Genomic DNA, 17,264 nt, shown 5'->3' on the forward strand with positions numbered 1-17,264 from the left:
CATGTTCTGGATGTTCATATACAATGTATTCTCATGTGTTTTGTTTGCTTCTTTCCTTCAGCCCAATGTTTCTGAGACTCATTCATGTTGCTACATGTCAGTATTTAGCTCCTTTTTACTGCTGAGTAACACTGTATGGATAAACTAAAAACCTATTGTTAGAAACAGGTTCATTATAGTTTTTTACTTTATTTGTAAATAACACTGCTATGAAATTCCAGTTAAGTCTCTTCAGATACTATTTCCTTTTTCTTGGGTAAATACTTAGGAATATAATTTCTGAGTCATAGGGTAGGTTATGTTCAACTTTATAAGAAACTGCCAAACTATATTCTGGGTCCTTGTACCACTTTATAATCCCTCTAGCAGTGTGTATGGGTTTCAGACGCTCTAACTCCTTGCCAACATTTAGTGTTTATAGTCTTTTTAATTTTAGCCATTCTGGTTGGTGTGAAATGGTAATTAATTGTGACCGTATTTTTATTTCCCTTGTGACTAATAATGTCAAGCAGTTTATTGACCATTTTGGAATTCATTTCTTGTAATTTTTCTTAGAAGTTCATTATTTCTATCATTAGTCTCCTGATTTCAGTTAATGAGCTCAACAGTTTTTATTTTGAATCATGTAAGTGTTACTAATGTTGAAAAAAATTGCTATGTAGCCACTAAAATTTTGTGTGGCACTTCATTCTGTTATTTAGCAATTTAACAACATAGTTCCTAAGTACTAGAGATCAGTTTCACTCTTAATGCAGTTTATCTTCATATGTTATTATCAGTATCCACAGAATAAGCTGGAATGTTGGAATAGACATGTTTTGTTACTATTGTTAAATGAATTCCTACAGTCTTTAAATTCTGTTAGGTTACCCCAACCCCACCCTTCCTCCTTTAGGTAGTGTTTTATAAATTAATTATTCACTATTGTGCGAGACAACATGGCGTTAGGAAGAGAGTAAGACAGATTCACTTCTGAATATAACTCGACCAGTTATAAGTTGTGTTACCTTGGTTAAGTACTAAGCTCCCTATGGATGTTTTCTTCTGTGCAAAGTAAAGTACTAATTTGAATAGTACTTTTAATTGAAATGAACCTGAATGAGATGCCAGACATAAAATAATTGTCAGAGATTAGAATCTTAAGAAGTACTAGTTCTCCTTCTCTTATGATACCTGTGCGAAATTCAGCTTTTTGGTTCAGTTTTACATTTATTGAGTCCCCAACATATGCTGGGGACTGGCCTAGACACAAATGCAAAAATGAGTAAGTTCTGGCCCCTGCATTTAAACAATGAAGGGTTTATTAAGACCAACACATAGTGAGAACTCATTTCGTCTGAAAGGAGATGAGAACTACCAAGATCAGTTTACATTTCCTGTCCTTTATGATAAATACTAATTTTATTGTAAAAGCAAAACAAAATAAAATGATTAGTTTTTGCAGCAGTCTAGAATACTTTAGCAAAATAAGCTTTATTCTCATGAATTTTAAAATAGACTTATAAATAAAACCTATTTATATACTGTCTTAAGGTATTTTCACTCATAAGAATCACAACACTCTTTTTGTTTTATTTACCAAATAAGAACTGTGGTATTTTTAGCGAGTCACATTTCTAATTTGCCTAGTTGCTTCATTAGTAGCTCCTTCAAGAAAAGAAAAATAACATTTTCTTAAGTGTCAACTATATTATACCAGATGTTTTATGTGCTTTAAATCATTTAACTTATATAAGGTACCTTTTGGTTCTATTGACTTTTATAAAGCCCATTAATCCAAATATGTTTGTATAGAGATTCCATTATGCATTGCATTTCCTATTTCAGTTAAAACTTTCTAAACTGCAATTGCCTTCATTTGCTCTTTCCATAGATTCAAGTAACCTCCCTTTGAAATGGACAGATTATCTCTTGTGCAAGAAACAAGATGACTTTTTAATACACTTTTTGTAGCGGCCAACAACTCTACCTCTGCGATTCCTGCTAAATAATAACTGAGAAAAGAAAAATATTTGGCATTGTCTTCATACTTCAAAATTTCTTAAATTAGAAGAAATCTTTATTCCCTAAAGGAAAATAAATTCTATGATTGCATGTCAAAATCTATCATAAAGACCTTGCACTCTTCATTTTTTGCATTATCTTGAAAACAATTATAGGAAGATTATAAAGTTTGAATGTTCTATTGATCTTGGTTAATTTAAAATTCATGGTAAACATAAATAGGAATTTTTTTTAATAAAACCACACCCGACAAGCCTTATTGGATGCATTTAAGACAAAGTGGTAATTTTTAACACCTGTCATTAATCTAATGTCCTCTGCAAATATGTGCAATTAAAATAAATCATGGTCAGTTTTGGCTACTTTGGACATAATCATCAAATTATTAAGTTAAACATAAATTAAAGACTAATTCCAGCTTATAAAATTAAGTTCTTAAGAAGTCTAATTAGTTGCTTACAAATTAAAAGTAGGGCTTTTAAATTCCCTCATATATGATCACATAAAAATAATTTATTGGTGAATATTTATAAATAGTCAAAATATAGCCACACTACTAAATACAATACTAAAACTTGAGATCCAGGAGAGCCTGGGTGACTTAGTCGGTCTGCCTTCAGCTCAGTTCATCATCACAGGGTCCTGGGATCAAGTCCCACATCAGGCTCTCTGCTCATCAGGGAGCCGGCTTCTCCCTCTCCCTCTGCCTGCCACTATGCCTACTTGTGATCTCTCTCTCCTCTCTCTTTCTCAAATAAATAAATAAATAAAGTCTTTAAAAAAAAAAAACAACTTGAAATTCAAATTTTTATCTATCCTAGATCATTTTACCAAAAACACATTCATACTAGTCCATACTAAAAAATACACTGTTTTTAATCTTGAGAAAATAATAATTTTTACTGCAGAGGTTTTCATTTTCTCAAATATATTTCTTCTCTAAATATACACATTTTATTTTATTTTTTAAGATTTTATTTATTTATTTGAGAAAGAAAAAGAAAGAGCATAAGCAGAGGGGCAGAGGGAGAAGTAGGAGCATACTCCCCAAGAACAGGGAGCCTGATGCAAGGCTTGATCCAAGGACCCTGAGATCATGACCGGAGCTGAAGGCAGATGCTTAACTGATTGAGCCACTCAGGCACCTCTAAATATACACAGTTTAAAACTTTAATTAAATCAAATACTTTTCACTATCTCTATCTTTATCTCCTTCCCTTATTCTCCATATTACTCATTTGTTTGTTTTGAGTACCTAATTATTACTGACTGAGATAGGGAAAGGTGAGGGGGAGAATAAAGCCATGTGGAAATTCCCCTCACAAGTTCTCTCTCTTCCTTCATATTTGTATGGATGAGGTGGTAGGTAGGACTATAAGCTCCCCGGAACTTCAGCCCCATGAAGGAATGTGAGCTGGGCCCTTATAGCTACTTGAAACTTTTACTAGTCTAAATATCTTTGAAGTCCCCAGATAAGGCTTAAAGGGCTAGGAAATCACAAATTTTAAAACAAACTTCTAATTTATTTAGAAGTTGTCTGTCTTAGAGCCTGGGTAGCTCAGTCAGTTAAGTGTCTGTGTTTGGCTCAGGTCATGACCTAGGGGTCTAAGGATCAAGCTCTAGAGTGGGCTCTCTGCTCAGAAGGGAGTATGCTTTTCCCTCTCCCTCTCTAATTATTCTCTTGCTCTCTCTCTCTCAAATAAATAAAAAAAAACTAAGTTCTCTGTCTTTTCTCTCATTATTACACATCTAGTTGACAGAATTACAAAAGCAGCAAGAAAAAACAGCTTGTTCTGTACAAGGATACTGCCATAAGACTAATAGCAAATTTTTCAGCAGAAGCTTTGCAGACTATAAGAAAGAGGTATAATATATCCAAACTGCTCAAAGGGGGGAAAAACAACCAAGAATACTCTGCTGGTAAGATTATCATTCAGGATTGAAGGAGAGATAGTTTTACAGACAAGCAAAAGCTAAAGAAGTTCATCACTACTAAACTGGCCTTATAAAAAATGTTAAAAGGACTTCTTTAAGCTGAAAAGAAAGAGTATTAATTGATAACAAGAAAACAAATGAAAGTATAAATCTCACTGGTAATATATAGAAAGGTAGTGGATTATTATAAAACTTCTATGCAGGTTAAAAGGCAAAAGTAATAAAAATAACTATAATAGTGAGTTAAGGGACACATGAAATAAAGATATAAAATGTGACATCAAAAATAAGATGTAGGAGGGAGTAAAAATGTAGACTTTTAGAATTTGACCAAATTTCAGTTGCTATCAACTTCAAATAGACTGTTTTATATATGAACATGTATATGATATTACATGAGCCTTATGTTAAGCAAAAAGCAAAATCCGATATAGATATACAAAAGACAATAAGAATGGAATCTAAGCACAATACTAAATACAACAAGGGAAGAGAGCAAGAGAAGAAGAAAGGAACAGAGAGGAGCTACTAAAACAGTCAGAAAACAATTAACAACAGGCAACAAGTACATACCTATCAGTAATTACTTTAAATGTAAATGGACTAAATACTCTAATCAAAAGACACAGATTAGCTAAATGGACAAATAAACAAGACCTATCTATATGCTGCCTATAAGAGACTCACTTCAGATATAACAAACCCAAAATCTAGAGGCAAAGGGATGGAAAAAATTGTTCCATGCAGATGGAAACCAGAAGAAAGCTGGGGGAGCTGTACTTACGTCAGACAAAATAGACTAAAACAAAGACTATAATAAAAAACAAAGATGGGTATTACATAATGATTAAGGGGTCAATCCAACAAAAGGATATGTATTTGTAAATCTTTATGTACCCAACAGAGGAGCATTCATATAGATAAAACAAATACAATAATAATATCCATTTACATCAATGGATAGATCATCCATATGAAAAACCAATATGGAAACACTGGTCTTGCCTTCAGTGACACATTAGACCAGATAGACTAAACAGATATATACAAAACATTCTATCCAAAAGCAGTAGGACATATATTTTTCTCAGTGCACATGGAAAAGTCTCTAGCATGATCATATATGTTAGGTCACTAATCAGGTCTCAATAAGTTTAAGACTGAAATAATACCAAGTATCTTTTCTGATCACAGTGATATGAAACTAAAAATCAATTAGGAGATGAAAACTGAAAAAAAAAAAAAAAAAGAATATGGAGATTAAACAGTGTGCTACTGAATAACCAATGTGTCAATGAAGAAATCAAAGGAGAAATTTTAGGGGCACCTGGGTGGCCCTGGGTCCTGGGATCAAGCCCCACATCAGGCTCTCTGCTCTGCGGGGAGCCTGCTTCCTCCTCTCTCTCTCTGCCTGCCTCTCTGCCTACTTGTCTCTGTCTGTCAAGTAAATAAATAAAATCTTTAAAAAAAAAAAAAAAAAAAAAAAAAAAAGGAGGGCGCCTGGGTGGCTCGGTGGGTTGGGCCGCTGCCTTCAGCTCGGGTCATGATCTCAGGGTCCTGGGATCGAGTCCCGCATCGGGCTCTCTGCTCAGCGGGGAGCCTGCTTCTTCCTGTCTCTCTCTCTGCCTGCCTCTCTGCCTACTTGTGATCTCTCTCTGTCAAATAAATAAATAAAATATTTTAAAAAATAAAAAAAAAAAATAAAAAAAAAAAAGGAGAAATTTTAAAAATACCATGAAAATGGAAATACAACTTACTAAAATCTTTGGGATGTAGCAAAATCAGTTCTAAGAGGAAAGTTCATAGTGATAAAAGCTTACCCCAAAAAGCAAGAAAAATCTCAAACAATCTAACTATATACTTCAAGGAACTAGGGAAAAAAAAAAAAAAAAAAAAAAGACCAATGAACTAAGAGCTGGTTCTTTGAAAAGATAAACAAAATTGACAAAACTTTAGACTCAAAAAACAGAAGATTCAAATAAATAAAATAAAAAGATTTACAACGGATACCACAGAAATACAAAGGATTATAAAGACTACTATGAACAATTATATACAAAGAAGTTGGCCAGCCAAGAAGAAATGGATAAATTTCTAGAAACATATAATTTTTTAAGGCAGAATAATGAAGAAATAAAAATTTGAGTAGGCGGATTACTAGTAAGGAAATTAAAGCAGTAATCAAAAACCTCCCAACAAATAAGATTCTAGGTCTTACACCTTCCTTGGTGAACTCTACCAAATATTTAAAGAAGAGTTAATGCCAATGCTTCTCAAACTCTTCCAAAAAACAAGATGAGAGAATGCTTCCTAACTCATTTTACAAGGATACCACAAAAAAAGAAAACTACAGACTGATATCCCTGATAAACACAGATGCAAAATCCTCAACAAAATAGTAGTGAACTAAATTCAACAATAGATTAAGAGGATCATCAAGTGGTATTTATTCCAAGGATACAAGTATGGTTCAACATCTACAAATCAATCAAAATGATACACAACATTAACAAAATGAAGGATAAAAATTATCTCAATAGATACAGAGAAAGCATTTGACAAATGGATTCAACATCCATTTATGATAAAACCTCTCAACAAAGTGATATAGAGGTGATGTACCTCAGCATAATAAAGGCCATATAAGACAAGCCCACAGTTAACATCATACTAAATGGTAAAAAGCTAAAAGCCTTTCCTTTAAGATCAGGAACAAGGTAAGGATGCTCACTCCTACTACTTTTATTCAACAGAGTATTAGAAGTCCTAGCCATGGTAATTAGGCAAGAAAAAGAAAGAAAATACATCCAAATTGGAAGGGAAGAAGTAAAACTGTCACTATTTGAAGATGACATGATAGAATTAATAAATTCAGTAAAGTTACAGGGTAAAAAATCAACATACAAAAATCTATTGCATTTCTATAAACTGACAACTATCAGAGAAATTTTAAAAATCCCACTTATAATTGCATCAAAAAGAATGAAATCTAGGAATAGATTTAACCAAGAAGGTAAAAAACTTGTATGCTGAAAACTGTAAGACATTAACAAAAGAAACTGAAGACACAAATAATTATAGTTAGTCTATGCTAATGGAGTAGAAGAATTAGTATTAAAATATCCATATTACCCAAAGCAATCTATAGACTCAATGCAATCTCTATCAAAATTCCAATGGCATATTTCACAAAGATAGAAAAAGTAATCCTCAAATGTGTATGGAACCACAGAAGACCATGAATAGCCAAAACAATCTTGAGAAGAACAACAAAGCTGGAGGCTTCATGCTCCCTGATTTTAAACTATATTACAAAGCTATAAAAATGAAAACAATATGGTACTGACATAAAAAGACTCACACAGATCAATGGGACAGAATAAAGAACCCAGAAATAAACCCATATACATGGCCAATTAACTTACAACAAAAGAGGCAAGAATATACAACAGGGAAAGGACAGTTTCTTTAATAAATGGTGTTGGGAAAACTGGACGTTATATGCAAAAGAATGAAATTAGACTATTATACTATACATAAAAATAAGCTCAAAATGAGTTAAAGACTTTAAAATACCTGAAACCATAAAACTTCTAGTACAAAACACAGCCAGTAAGCTTCTTGACATCATTCTTGGCAATGATTTTTTTAGATCTAACTCCAAAAGTAAAGGCAACAAAAGCAAAAATAAACAAGTGGTAATACAGCAAATTGAAAAGCTTCAGAAAAGAAAATTATCATAAAAGTGAAAAGGCATTACTGAATTGGAGAAAATATTTGCAAACTATGTATCCAAACTCATACAAGTCAACATCAAAACAAAACAACTGATTAAGAAATAGGCAGAGGGTCTGAATAGGCACTTTTTCCAAGAAATACAAATGGCAAACATGAAAAAGTGCTCAATATCACGAGTCATCAGAGAAATGCAAATCAAGACCACAATGACTTGTCACTTCACACCTGCTGGAATGGTTTTTATCAAAGAGACAAGATATAACTAGTGTTGGTGAAGACTGGTAAAGATGTGGAGAACAGGGAACCCACATGTACTGCTGGAATTAATGTAAATTGGTACAACCGTAAATGGAAAACAGTATTGACTTTTGTCAAAAAATTAAAAATAACTTCTAGTTATAAGATAAATAAGTTAAGGAGATGAAAAATACAGCATAGGGAATACAGCCAATCATGTAAAATAGAAAGTGAATAGAACTAATGATCCAACAATTCTAATTCTGGGTATTTTATCACAAAAAGACAAAAACACTAATTCATCAAGATATATGCATCCTTGTGTTTACTGCATCATTATTTACAACAGCCAAGATATGAAAAGAACCTAAGTGTCCATCAATGATTGAAAGGACAAAGAAGATGTGGTACACACACACACACACACACACACACACACATTGCACACATAATGGACTACTACTCAGCCATGAAAAAATGAAATCTTGCCATTTGTGACAACATGGATGGACCTTGAGGGTATTAGGCTAAGTGAAATAAGCCAGACAGAGAAATACAAATATTGCATGATCTCACTTATATGGGGAATCTAAAAAACAAAACAGATGAACAAATAAAACAAAATTTATGTATTCAGAGAACAGAGTAGTGGTTGCAGGGGCAGAGGGGGAGGATACACTTCTAGTTGTGAAATAAATAGGGGATATGATGTGTGGCATGGTGATCACAGTCAATGGTACTGCATACATATTTGAAGGTTGTCAGGAGAATGGATCACGAACATTTTCATCACAAGAAAAATATTATTTTGTAACTTTTAACGGTGATGGATGGTAGCTGGACTTACAGTGGTGATCATTTGCAGTATGTGCAAGTGTCAAATCATTATGTTATATACTTGAAACTAGTCTAATATTTATGTCAACTATTCTTCGATTACAAAAAGTTAAGGACCTTCTTTAATAATGTCAGGAAAATAATGTGATACTCACTAGTCTTCACTCACCTTTGGACCTGGTAATCCAGGTAACCCAGGATTTCCATGTGGCCCTGGTATACCCTGCAAATAGTAAAGAGGTCAGATCGCTCTTAGAACAGATCCAGATACAAATAACAGGCAATAAACAATGTTTATTGCAACATTCAAATATTGCATAATTTCATTAAAATGAATGGGACCTTTTTTTCTCCCCCACAAAGTTCTTCATGTTTTCCTAGATGTTGGATATTTCACTCTTGGACAAGAGAGCTACACTAATTACAGAGGACTGTATTTCCCATCTTTTGATTCAAAACCCTGCCTTGAGATGCTTACCTCCCTTATTTTTCTCCCCTATCTCCAGCCATATTGCATAGTGCTACTTCTAAAAGCTGTGCAGAGTAAGAAGCCTAAAAATAAGAAAGTGCAAATGTTTAATCTTCTGCTAACATGTGTTAACCCTTTCTGCACTTGGGTTTTTGTTTATGCCATTATGTATGCCTATAAGACTTAGTTCATTTCATTTTGCCCTCCTATATCTGCCCAAATCATTCTTCAAGAGTCAGCTAAGATCCCACCTCATTAAGTCCTAGCTACACTGTCATAAAGTGATTTCTCTTTCCTACTAACTTCCATAGAAATTAATGCCTGGAAAATTCATTTGCAATTAATTGTATGTGCTTTAAGATATCTCTTACACTGTTTAATCTGTTCTTTAAATATTTTATTGCTATTTTAGCTATCTTATGACATGTGCCATTTAGTTCTAGGATTTTTTTGAAAAGGGACTGTTTTTCATATCACCAGTATAGCACTTGGAGCATATTAGATACTCAATAAATATTTGTCAATAATTGCGCCTATTTACCAACTATGCATAGATAACTGTGCTAATGCTTTATATTTCCCATTACCTATTTATAAGTGAAGAAACTTAAGCTCATGGGACCAGCAAGCAGAAGAACTAAGATTCACCTCCAGAAAGCCTTTCAGGTGACCCCTATATTCATCTGGGTTTGGTACCCACTCCTGGGCTCTTCAGCCATACTTCTAGGTTAACATATCACATATAGTTAATAATTACTTATTTTCCAGCCTTTTCAATTCTGAATTGATAGAGCATTGTGTTTCAGAAAGGAGAGAGGCATCAGCAATGGCAATACTGGAGGTATATCTAGCAAAATCAAAACTAAGGAAAAAAGATGAGATGTTATGACACATGCCATTTGTAACCTTCAAAAAGTAAATTTCAATAAAATAGGTGGAAAGATTATGGAGATTTACAAGTGAGTTATGGGTGGAGATGTAGGGCAATGGCATAAACTATTACTTAACAGAGCTCAAATAGTGCAATGGTGAGCTAGGAGCATAACTTTAGGAAAAATTAATGTCAGTGAAAGTTTGAGGGTTTTTCTTTAAGAATAATTTGTTAGTTGTTGCCAAATGAGACAAAATCTAGGGAGAAAAAAATAAAAAGTTGCAAGTTTTAAGATAAATAATGGAATGAGGATAAAATTAGGCACACAAATGGGATAATTAGTCTTGAGAAGAGGAATACTGTTCCTTCCTTAAAGAAAGGATTAGAAAAATTTTTTAAAAAGATAAAAATTAAAGAAGGAAACTGCTGCATCATGAGAATAGCTGGTGCCTCAGACGTTGAAGGTCATGCTGTGGGGAACAGCCTCCATGGTGGAAAGGGAATGGAATTAGGGCAGAAAGAGATCCAGTTCCTCAGAAGAGTAGGACCCAGAGAGTGAGGAGGACAGAAGCGGTGCGCCAGCTACGGGAAGGGGAGTGGGCGCGTTCATGAGAGACTCTGAGGGGAACATGATAGGTCATCAAGTAGAGAGAAATCAACCAAATGCCAAACAAAACTACCACCAGTAGCGTTCATTTAAGGCCTCATACAGACAAGAGTTTGTTGTGAATATGGACGACTCACAGTAATAGTTCAGGATGATTTTTCATTATATTGTTTACATGACAGATAAAAATCAGGACAGAAAGAAAGTGGATTGTCCATGGCATACGTATTTGTCTTTGTAACAGTCATAATTCCTTTTCTGGCTCTTACAAGAATTCCTGTTAGTAAAAGTCCACGTTGATTTTTTTCAGTTTCAAAAGAAATGAATTTTAACACAGCAGTAAATCTTTTTTGGACCTGTGTAATGTGAGAAACTACTGCTGATCCTTAAGGCAGCTTTTTCCTCAGGACAATTATTTTTCTAGTCCGTAGTTCCAGCATTTTCCACTATGTAATCCAGGAACGTACTATTTTAAGGCAGCCCACTCCTCTTCATTTCCCAAAGCAAATGAATCCCACCTTGAACTATCAACTACCGATGAGATCACTTTATAATGAAGAATAATGTTACAAGTAGCACTAGAAGAGCCACTAATCTACAAATTTGATAATCCTTCTTGGGCATGTTCACAGAGAACGCTTTGGCTGGGTATTTACTCTCAAATAAACTAGCTGCACATGTTCCCGAGTTTCTCTTGAATTGGCAAAGGTAGGACTATGTTTGAAGATCCAGGCAGGTTTCCAAAGGAAGTACATACTGTACAATACTAGGAAGAACATACTGCAAAGTTACTAATTCTAACAGCAAGTGGGGCATGGAACTCATTCACTTACCCGTGGACCTCTCTTTCCTGATGGACCTGGGATACCTGCTGGACCCGGTGGACCCTTGGAAAAAAAATGCTGAGATGTTAGACACTGTAATAGATGCATCTTTTCTTAAAAGTCTCATTAAGATTCCCATACTAGGGCTTCTTTTTCAGTCCCCAGTTCCCAGTTGATAATGATTTTAAAGTAACATGAATCCCCTCACCCTAATCAGCAGGGGTGAGCATTGAAACTCAAGTGTCCTCTTTAATCTGGCCAGAAATGGCAGCAGGAAGTCTGTGACTTATGGTTACAGCCACTGTATCTGGTTTTTACAGGGACCATAACTAGTAGTTTTATGGATAATTTTTACCTAACTTTACTTTTACTACTGAAGGCGGAATTCAATTTAGGGTTTGGAGACCGACAAATACAGGTTTTTCCAAACACATTTCAAAAGACTTGCCCTGAAAAATTAAAGCACTGACCATATTATGTTCTCTTAAAAGACTTATAGCAAGAATCTGTGTAACGTGTTAAATTGTCATAATGAGATCCTTCTAGTATATTCAGTAATAAATCTGCCTTACACCAAATACAGCATACCCGGAGGTCAGTAATAGACTTAAATAGTTTGCAAAACAAAGTAGGAAAGCAAAAATTGATCTATTTTAAAGTGTTCTGAGTTCTTTAAATGTTACTTATTAAATATATCAAGTAAGAAATAGGAAATTACTACTTTACTTCCTCATGTAATGTTTTCTATCATCTTTTTTACTTTAACAATCAACTGGGGCAGAATGAATGTTCATTTGGGATATGGTTAACACATTCATTCATTCATTCATCTTTCATTCACTTGTTACTGAGCACTTTGCTGACATGGAATTATTCTTCATGTCTTTAGACCATATACATCTTCCATTTTACAAATATCCATTATCAGGCATTTTTTCTCATTTCTCATTCTTGATATTAACTACTCTTTGAAATTTTCTTCTTTTATTTATATCACAGTCATTTTGGAGTTTTGTAATGTTCTTTATATATTTCAAAATGTCCATTTTCCTTTAATTGTATTTTTTCCTCTCTTATCCCCTAACTTGATAAAAATCTTTCATGCATTTCCTAATATTGAGAGATAAGTACTATTTCTATTCAACCTCAGACTGAGGGCATGCTCCTTCCTAAGCTGTTCAAATATTTTAACAGCTATTATTATGTTACTAGCATTCATCAAAAATTGACTTCCACTTATTTTTTTAATTGGAATTCTTTTCACAGTTCTGGTTCTGTTGTTATAATCAGAAATTAAAGGCTACTTATTTGAAGTCCCCCCCAAAATAAGAAAAATGAAAAATTAAATAGAAAATTTAAACAGAATGTCTAGTTTGGTTTATTGCCTTATCACACAATATATTACAACAAAAGAAAACATGATTCCATTCACACTGAAAAGGTAACAACATTAGCTACTGGGGAAGAAAGAAAGTATATTTTATGTCATGATGGAAATATTTATGTTGTTTAATAAGCCCTAAATAAAAATCAATTTTAGCTTTCTTCACAATTTTGCATTTTCAAATCTTTGAGAGCAGATTATTAAGAGGGACTTCTAGAAAACAGGAAAACAAACTGATTTGATATGTCATGACTGATTGAGGAGAATAAGTTATTTTCTGTAAATAAAGTTAAATACTAAAAATGGCACTTTAACTTTGAGATTATTAGTTATTAAGAGAAATTCAATGACAATTCAATGACAAGAACAGTGGTTTTTCAATTGTCCTGTCTAGATTCAAATCATGCCTCAAGCATTTACTAGCTGAATGACCCTGGACAAGTCAGTTACTCTTTCTCAGCCTTAGTTTCCTCATCTTTAAAATACTGATGATAAAAATACACCTTTCAAAGTTCCCGCGAACATTAAAGATACTATAGGTATAAAATACTTATAACCATTGCTGATACATAGTAATTAACCAGTAAACTCTAAGGTAATGAATTTTTTAAACGTGTATATGGGCACAACAAGCACTCAATTCATGTTAGTTATAATTACTAGGATAATTATTATATTACTAGTATATAAATATATACACTAAGACAAATATATTCACTAGACAAAACTTTTAAAACATAGTAATGCCTGGGTAATTAATCTTGGAAATCCTGTATCTAAATTTCCTTTTTTAATTGCTTTAGTCACTCATTCATTCACTCAATCGATAGACATTAGTAAGCATCAAGCCCTCCTGCAGCTTAAGACTGGATAAAAAGACACACGTTAACAGATAAGCATATAATTAGACATTTTACTTAGTGATATGAAGGAAAAGAACAAACAAGCAACAGAGAGATTAACAGGGTGCACCTAATTTATTTGTTGTAGCAGAAAAGACTTCCCTGAGGAGGTGCTAAGTTAGACTGAAAAGACAAAAAAGAGAAGAGAGGAGGAAGTAAAATTCCAGAAAATTGGAAGAAAATGAACAAAGCAAATGGAACAAAAAGCAACAGTCTTATTGAGGAATTAAAAGAAAACGTAGTGAGCATAAGGAAAAGGGGGGGAAAAATGAGGCTGCAGAGGTAAGAAGGAGCCAGATCACATACAGCTGCATAGGTCACAATAAGAAGTCTTTCATTTATTCTCAGTGCTTTATTCTTCTGCCACAGAAGAATTTAAGCAACTAAATGATGTGATGTGATTTATGTTTTCAAAAAGATCACTGGAGAATTTACATAAAATATGGCAGAATGAGAACATTTTTTAAACTATCCCCTCTCTCTCAAAACCCACTGAAAACAACAAAAAACACCAGAAGAAAAAACACCATCTCGAACGAAACAACGAAAGGACCACAACCACAAACCACAAAATATGATGATTATCTTCCAAATACTGAGAAAGTCTGTGGTAAGGAAAGATGTTGAGAGATGACCAAAAACAGAAAACCTCCTCAGACCTCAAATCTTGGACGGGCTGCAGATATCTAAATGCATGTCAATCCTGAAAGTTCATTCCAAAAATCCTTTGATTAACAGTGGAGAGGTTGAAAGGGAATGAGAAAGCTGCAATACATGTGATTAATGACCCAGTGAAGACCCAGCTCCAAACCCCCAAGAGTAAGGAAGGTAGATTTGAAGAGGAAAACCCCACCATTTTTATGATCTGCGACCAAACTCCTAACCCCAGGAGATTGTTGAGGAGAAGGGATAAAACACAGAAGCATAAATCATCAAATTTGTTCTTAGAGGTCCTATGAAATAAAGGGCTTCATAACAAATTGTACATGAAAATAAGAGGAGATATGTTTCTGGATAGAGGACAAAATAAATATGATCAGATGGTGCTTAAAGGCAGCAACTTATATCTGACACTGTGTACCACTCCACCTTACTTCCCTTTGCCTTTCCCTGTACTATTCTGAAACAAATGGTGGCCCAATTAGAGCTCTCTTTATTTTAAAAATGGCTAATAACCAGAAAGAAACCAGCAGGCGACCTATACATACATATAAGGAGAGGGAGAAGTATGAGGACAGAAACGTAAATTGAACGTAGACGAAAATTATTTATCAGAGGAGGAATTACTCTACACAACAGAGAAAAAGTTCAGACATAAAGATGCAAAGAAATACTGTTTTTCTGAAAATAAATAAATTGGAAAAAAAAAGAAAGAAAAACTTATATATATATACACACAAATAAGTGTAAACACGATGAAGGAATGAAATACGACTGTGAAGATGAAAATTGAAAGAAATTCTAAAGAAGGAATTGATAAGATATGTTGGTTGGAAAAAGAAAGAAAAAGAAAATGGAGAGAATTTGCTCAGGCTGGAGACTAGAATGAAGCCGTCTGCTAGATTTAAGGTATATTTTGATCTATTAGAAGAAATTATATCCTAAAATTTTTTAGAAGGAAAAACACTATATGTATACAAAAGATAAAGTTAGATACAATAAAAGATATAATATGGCTATAATAAAAAAAAAAATGCAAAGAATTTCAAGATGCCATTTTTCTAGATAAAGCTCAAAGAAGAGTTATAAGAAATACAAGTAACAATGAAGGTAATGAAATGCGAACCAGAAGAGTTTAAGAAAGACATGAAAAGAGTAAAAAAAAAAAAATTATAGATGAAAACCATGTCAGATACAATAAAATCTGATTAAATACAATTGAAAAATCAATAGAGGAATGTGAGTGCAGGATAATCGAAATCACACAAAATGAAATACAGAAAAGCAATCACATAGACATGTTTGTAAAAAAGATAATAATATCTATCATCACAAAGGACACCTAACATATACGTATGTTGGGGTGCCTGAAGAAGAACATGGAAAAATGGGAAAGAAAAAATATTCGAAGATATAAGGGAAGATGTTTATATAATGAAGTAAAAATAATCTTCATATCAGAGGAATAGCAGAAAAACCTGAAACAGGCCTAAATAGGTTTAATGAACCTCAGAGATGATGAAAGAACTACACAGGTGAATGGCAGAAAAAAATCATCACCTACAGGTAGGAAAAATCAGGCTGGCCTCAGTGTAATAGTAGAGTAGTAGTAACATCTACTTCAAGAAGTGGGGCCACAACCCCCACAGAAGTTCATCATTTAATTACTATTCACACTTTCTTCACCTTTTTAAAAACCTACCTTTAGTCTTCTACCCTACACTTAAGTTGGACTCATGAAGTTCAACAGTGACTTTCTCATCGGAAGAGCTAATGCATTTCCTCCACTGTTTTTCAGTCCTCATCCTTTTTGACTTGTTGTAGCTTTTGGCACTTCTGATCAATTTCTTCTCAAAACTCTCTTCTTGGGCTTTTGCCACCGTACACTATACACTATACATAGTATACTACACTCCTCTCTCCTCTCTCCCATCTCTCCCATCAGTCTGTTTTATGACATTTCTGCCATAATCCCAAAGCAAACATTTCCCATGATCCCCATGATTTGGCTCCTGGCCCTATGCCAAACTCTTTTCCTATACTTCAACTGTATTGATAGGAAGACCCCCAAATCTATATCCCTATCTTAATCTCTCTTTTCCACTTTAGTTTCTTAACTTTTCCAACAGCTGACTGAATTTTCTTTAAAGATTTTTGTTTATTTATTTGACAGAGAGGGATCATAAGTAGAGGCAGAGGGAGAGAGAGATGGGGAAGCAGGCTCCCTGCTAATGCGGGGCTTGATCCCAGGATTCTGATATCATGACCTGAGCCGAAGGCAGAGGCTTAACCCACTGAGCCACCCAGGTGCCCCATGAATTTTCAACAGTATCTTCAATGTTCTAATTTAGTGTCCTCTCCTAATTACTGGTTTTAGTGATGGTTCTCTCAATCCACAGACTTAAAACTTCAGACATCTTTTATTCTCTTCCTTTGTTTCATCCCAGCTCCAATTAATTTCCTAGTTCTACCAAACCTTTATTCAAAATATTTTTTTTCTTCAAAATATTTCTTAAATCCTACCTTTTCACTTTATTTTCACTGCTGTCATCCTTGATACTGTCCTAGTCTTGTAACATCAAGATGATAGCAGGAACCTCTTGTCTGTGTTGGGCACTACAAACAGACTGACTTCCCTATTATTATCTCTGTTTAGAAACCTACAAAATTCCTCATGAGGACAAGATCAAGTTAGAACCATCAGTTTGACAGTTAAAATTCTCCATAACCTGACAACATCTAACTTGGGTCTTATATGTGTCCAACATTATTTGCTCTAACATCATGAAAGAGTTT

At 34.0% G+C, this 17,264-nt stretch overlaps 1 protein-coding gene across 5 annotated transcripts in view; it reads right to left on the reverse strand.

Annotated features, from left to right (window-relative positions):
- The window catches only part of COL24A1 (collagen type XXIV alpha 1 chain), a 395,660-nt gene that overhangs the window by 344,811 nt on the left and 33,585 nt on the right, over positions 1–17,264 (reverse strand). For all 5 annotated transcript variants that reach the window (XR_006383188.1, XM_044238615.1, XM_044238616.1 and 2 more), the window contains 2 exons: positions 11,532–11,585; positions 8,921–8,974 (listed from right to left, as the gene is read on the reverse strand). Coding sequence is in view for 4 of the 5 variants with exons in the window: in XM_044238615.1 (XP_044094550.1) it covers positions 8,921–8,974; positions 11,532–11,585 (108 nt within the window). In the remaining variant the exon portion in view is untranslated. The remainder of the gene's footprint in view (positions 1–8,920; positions 8,975–11,531; positions 11,586–17,264) is intronic.

This window comes from Neovison vison, chromosome 2 (assembly GCF_020171115.1).
Source record: "Neovison vison isolate M4711 chromosome 2, ASM_NN_V1, whole genome shotgun sequence".
Classification (NCBI taxonomy): Eukaryota; Metazoa; Chordata; class Mammalia; order Carnivora; family Mustelidae; genus Neogale; species Neogale vison.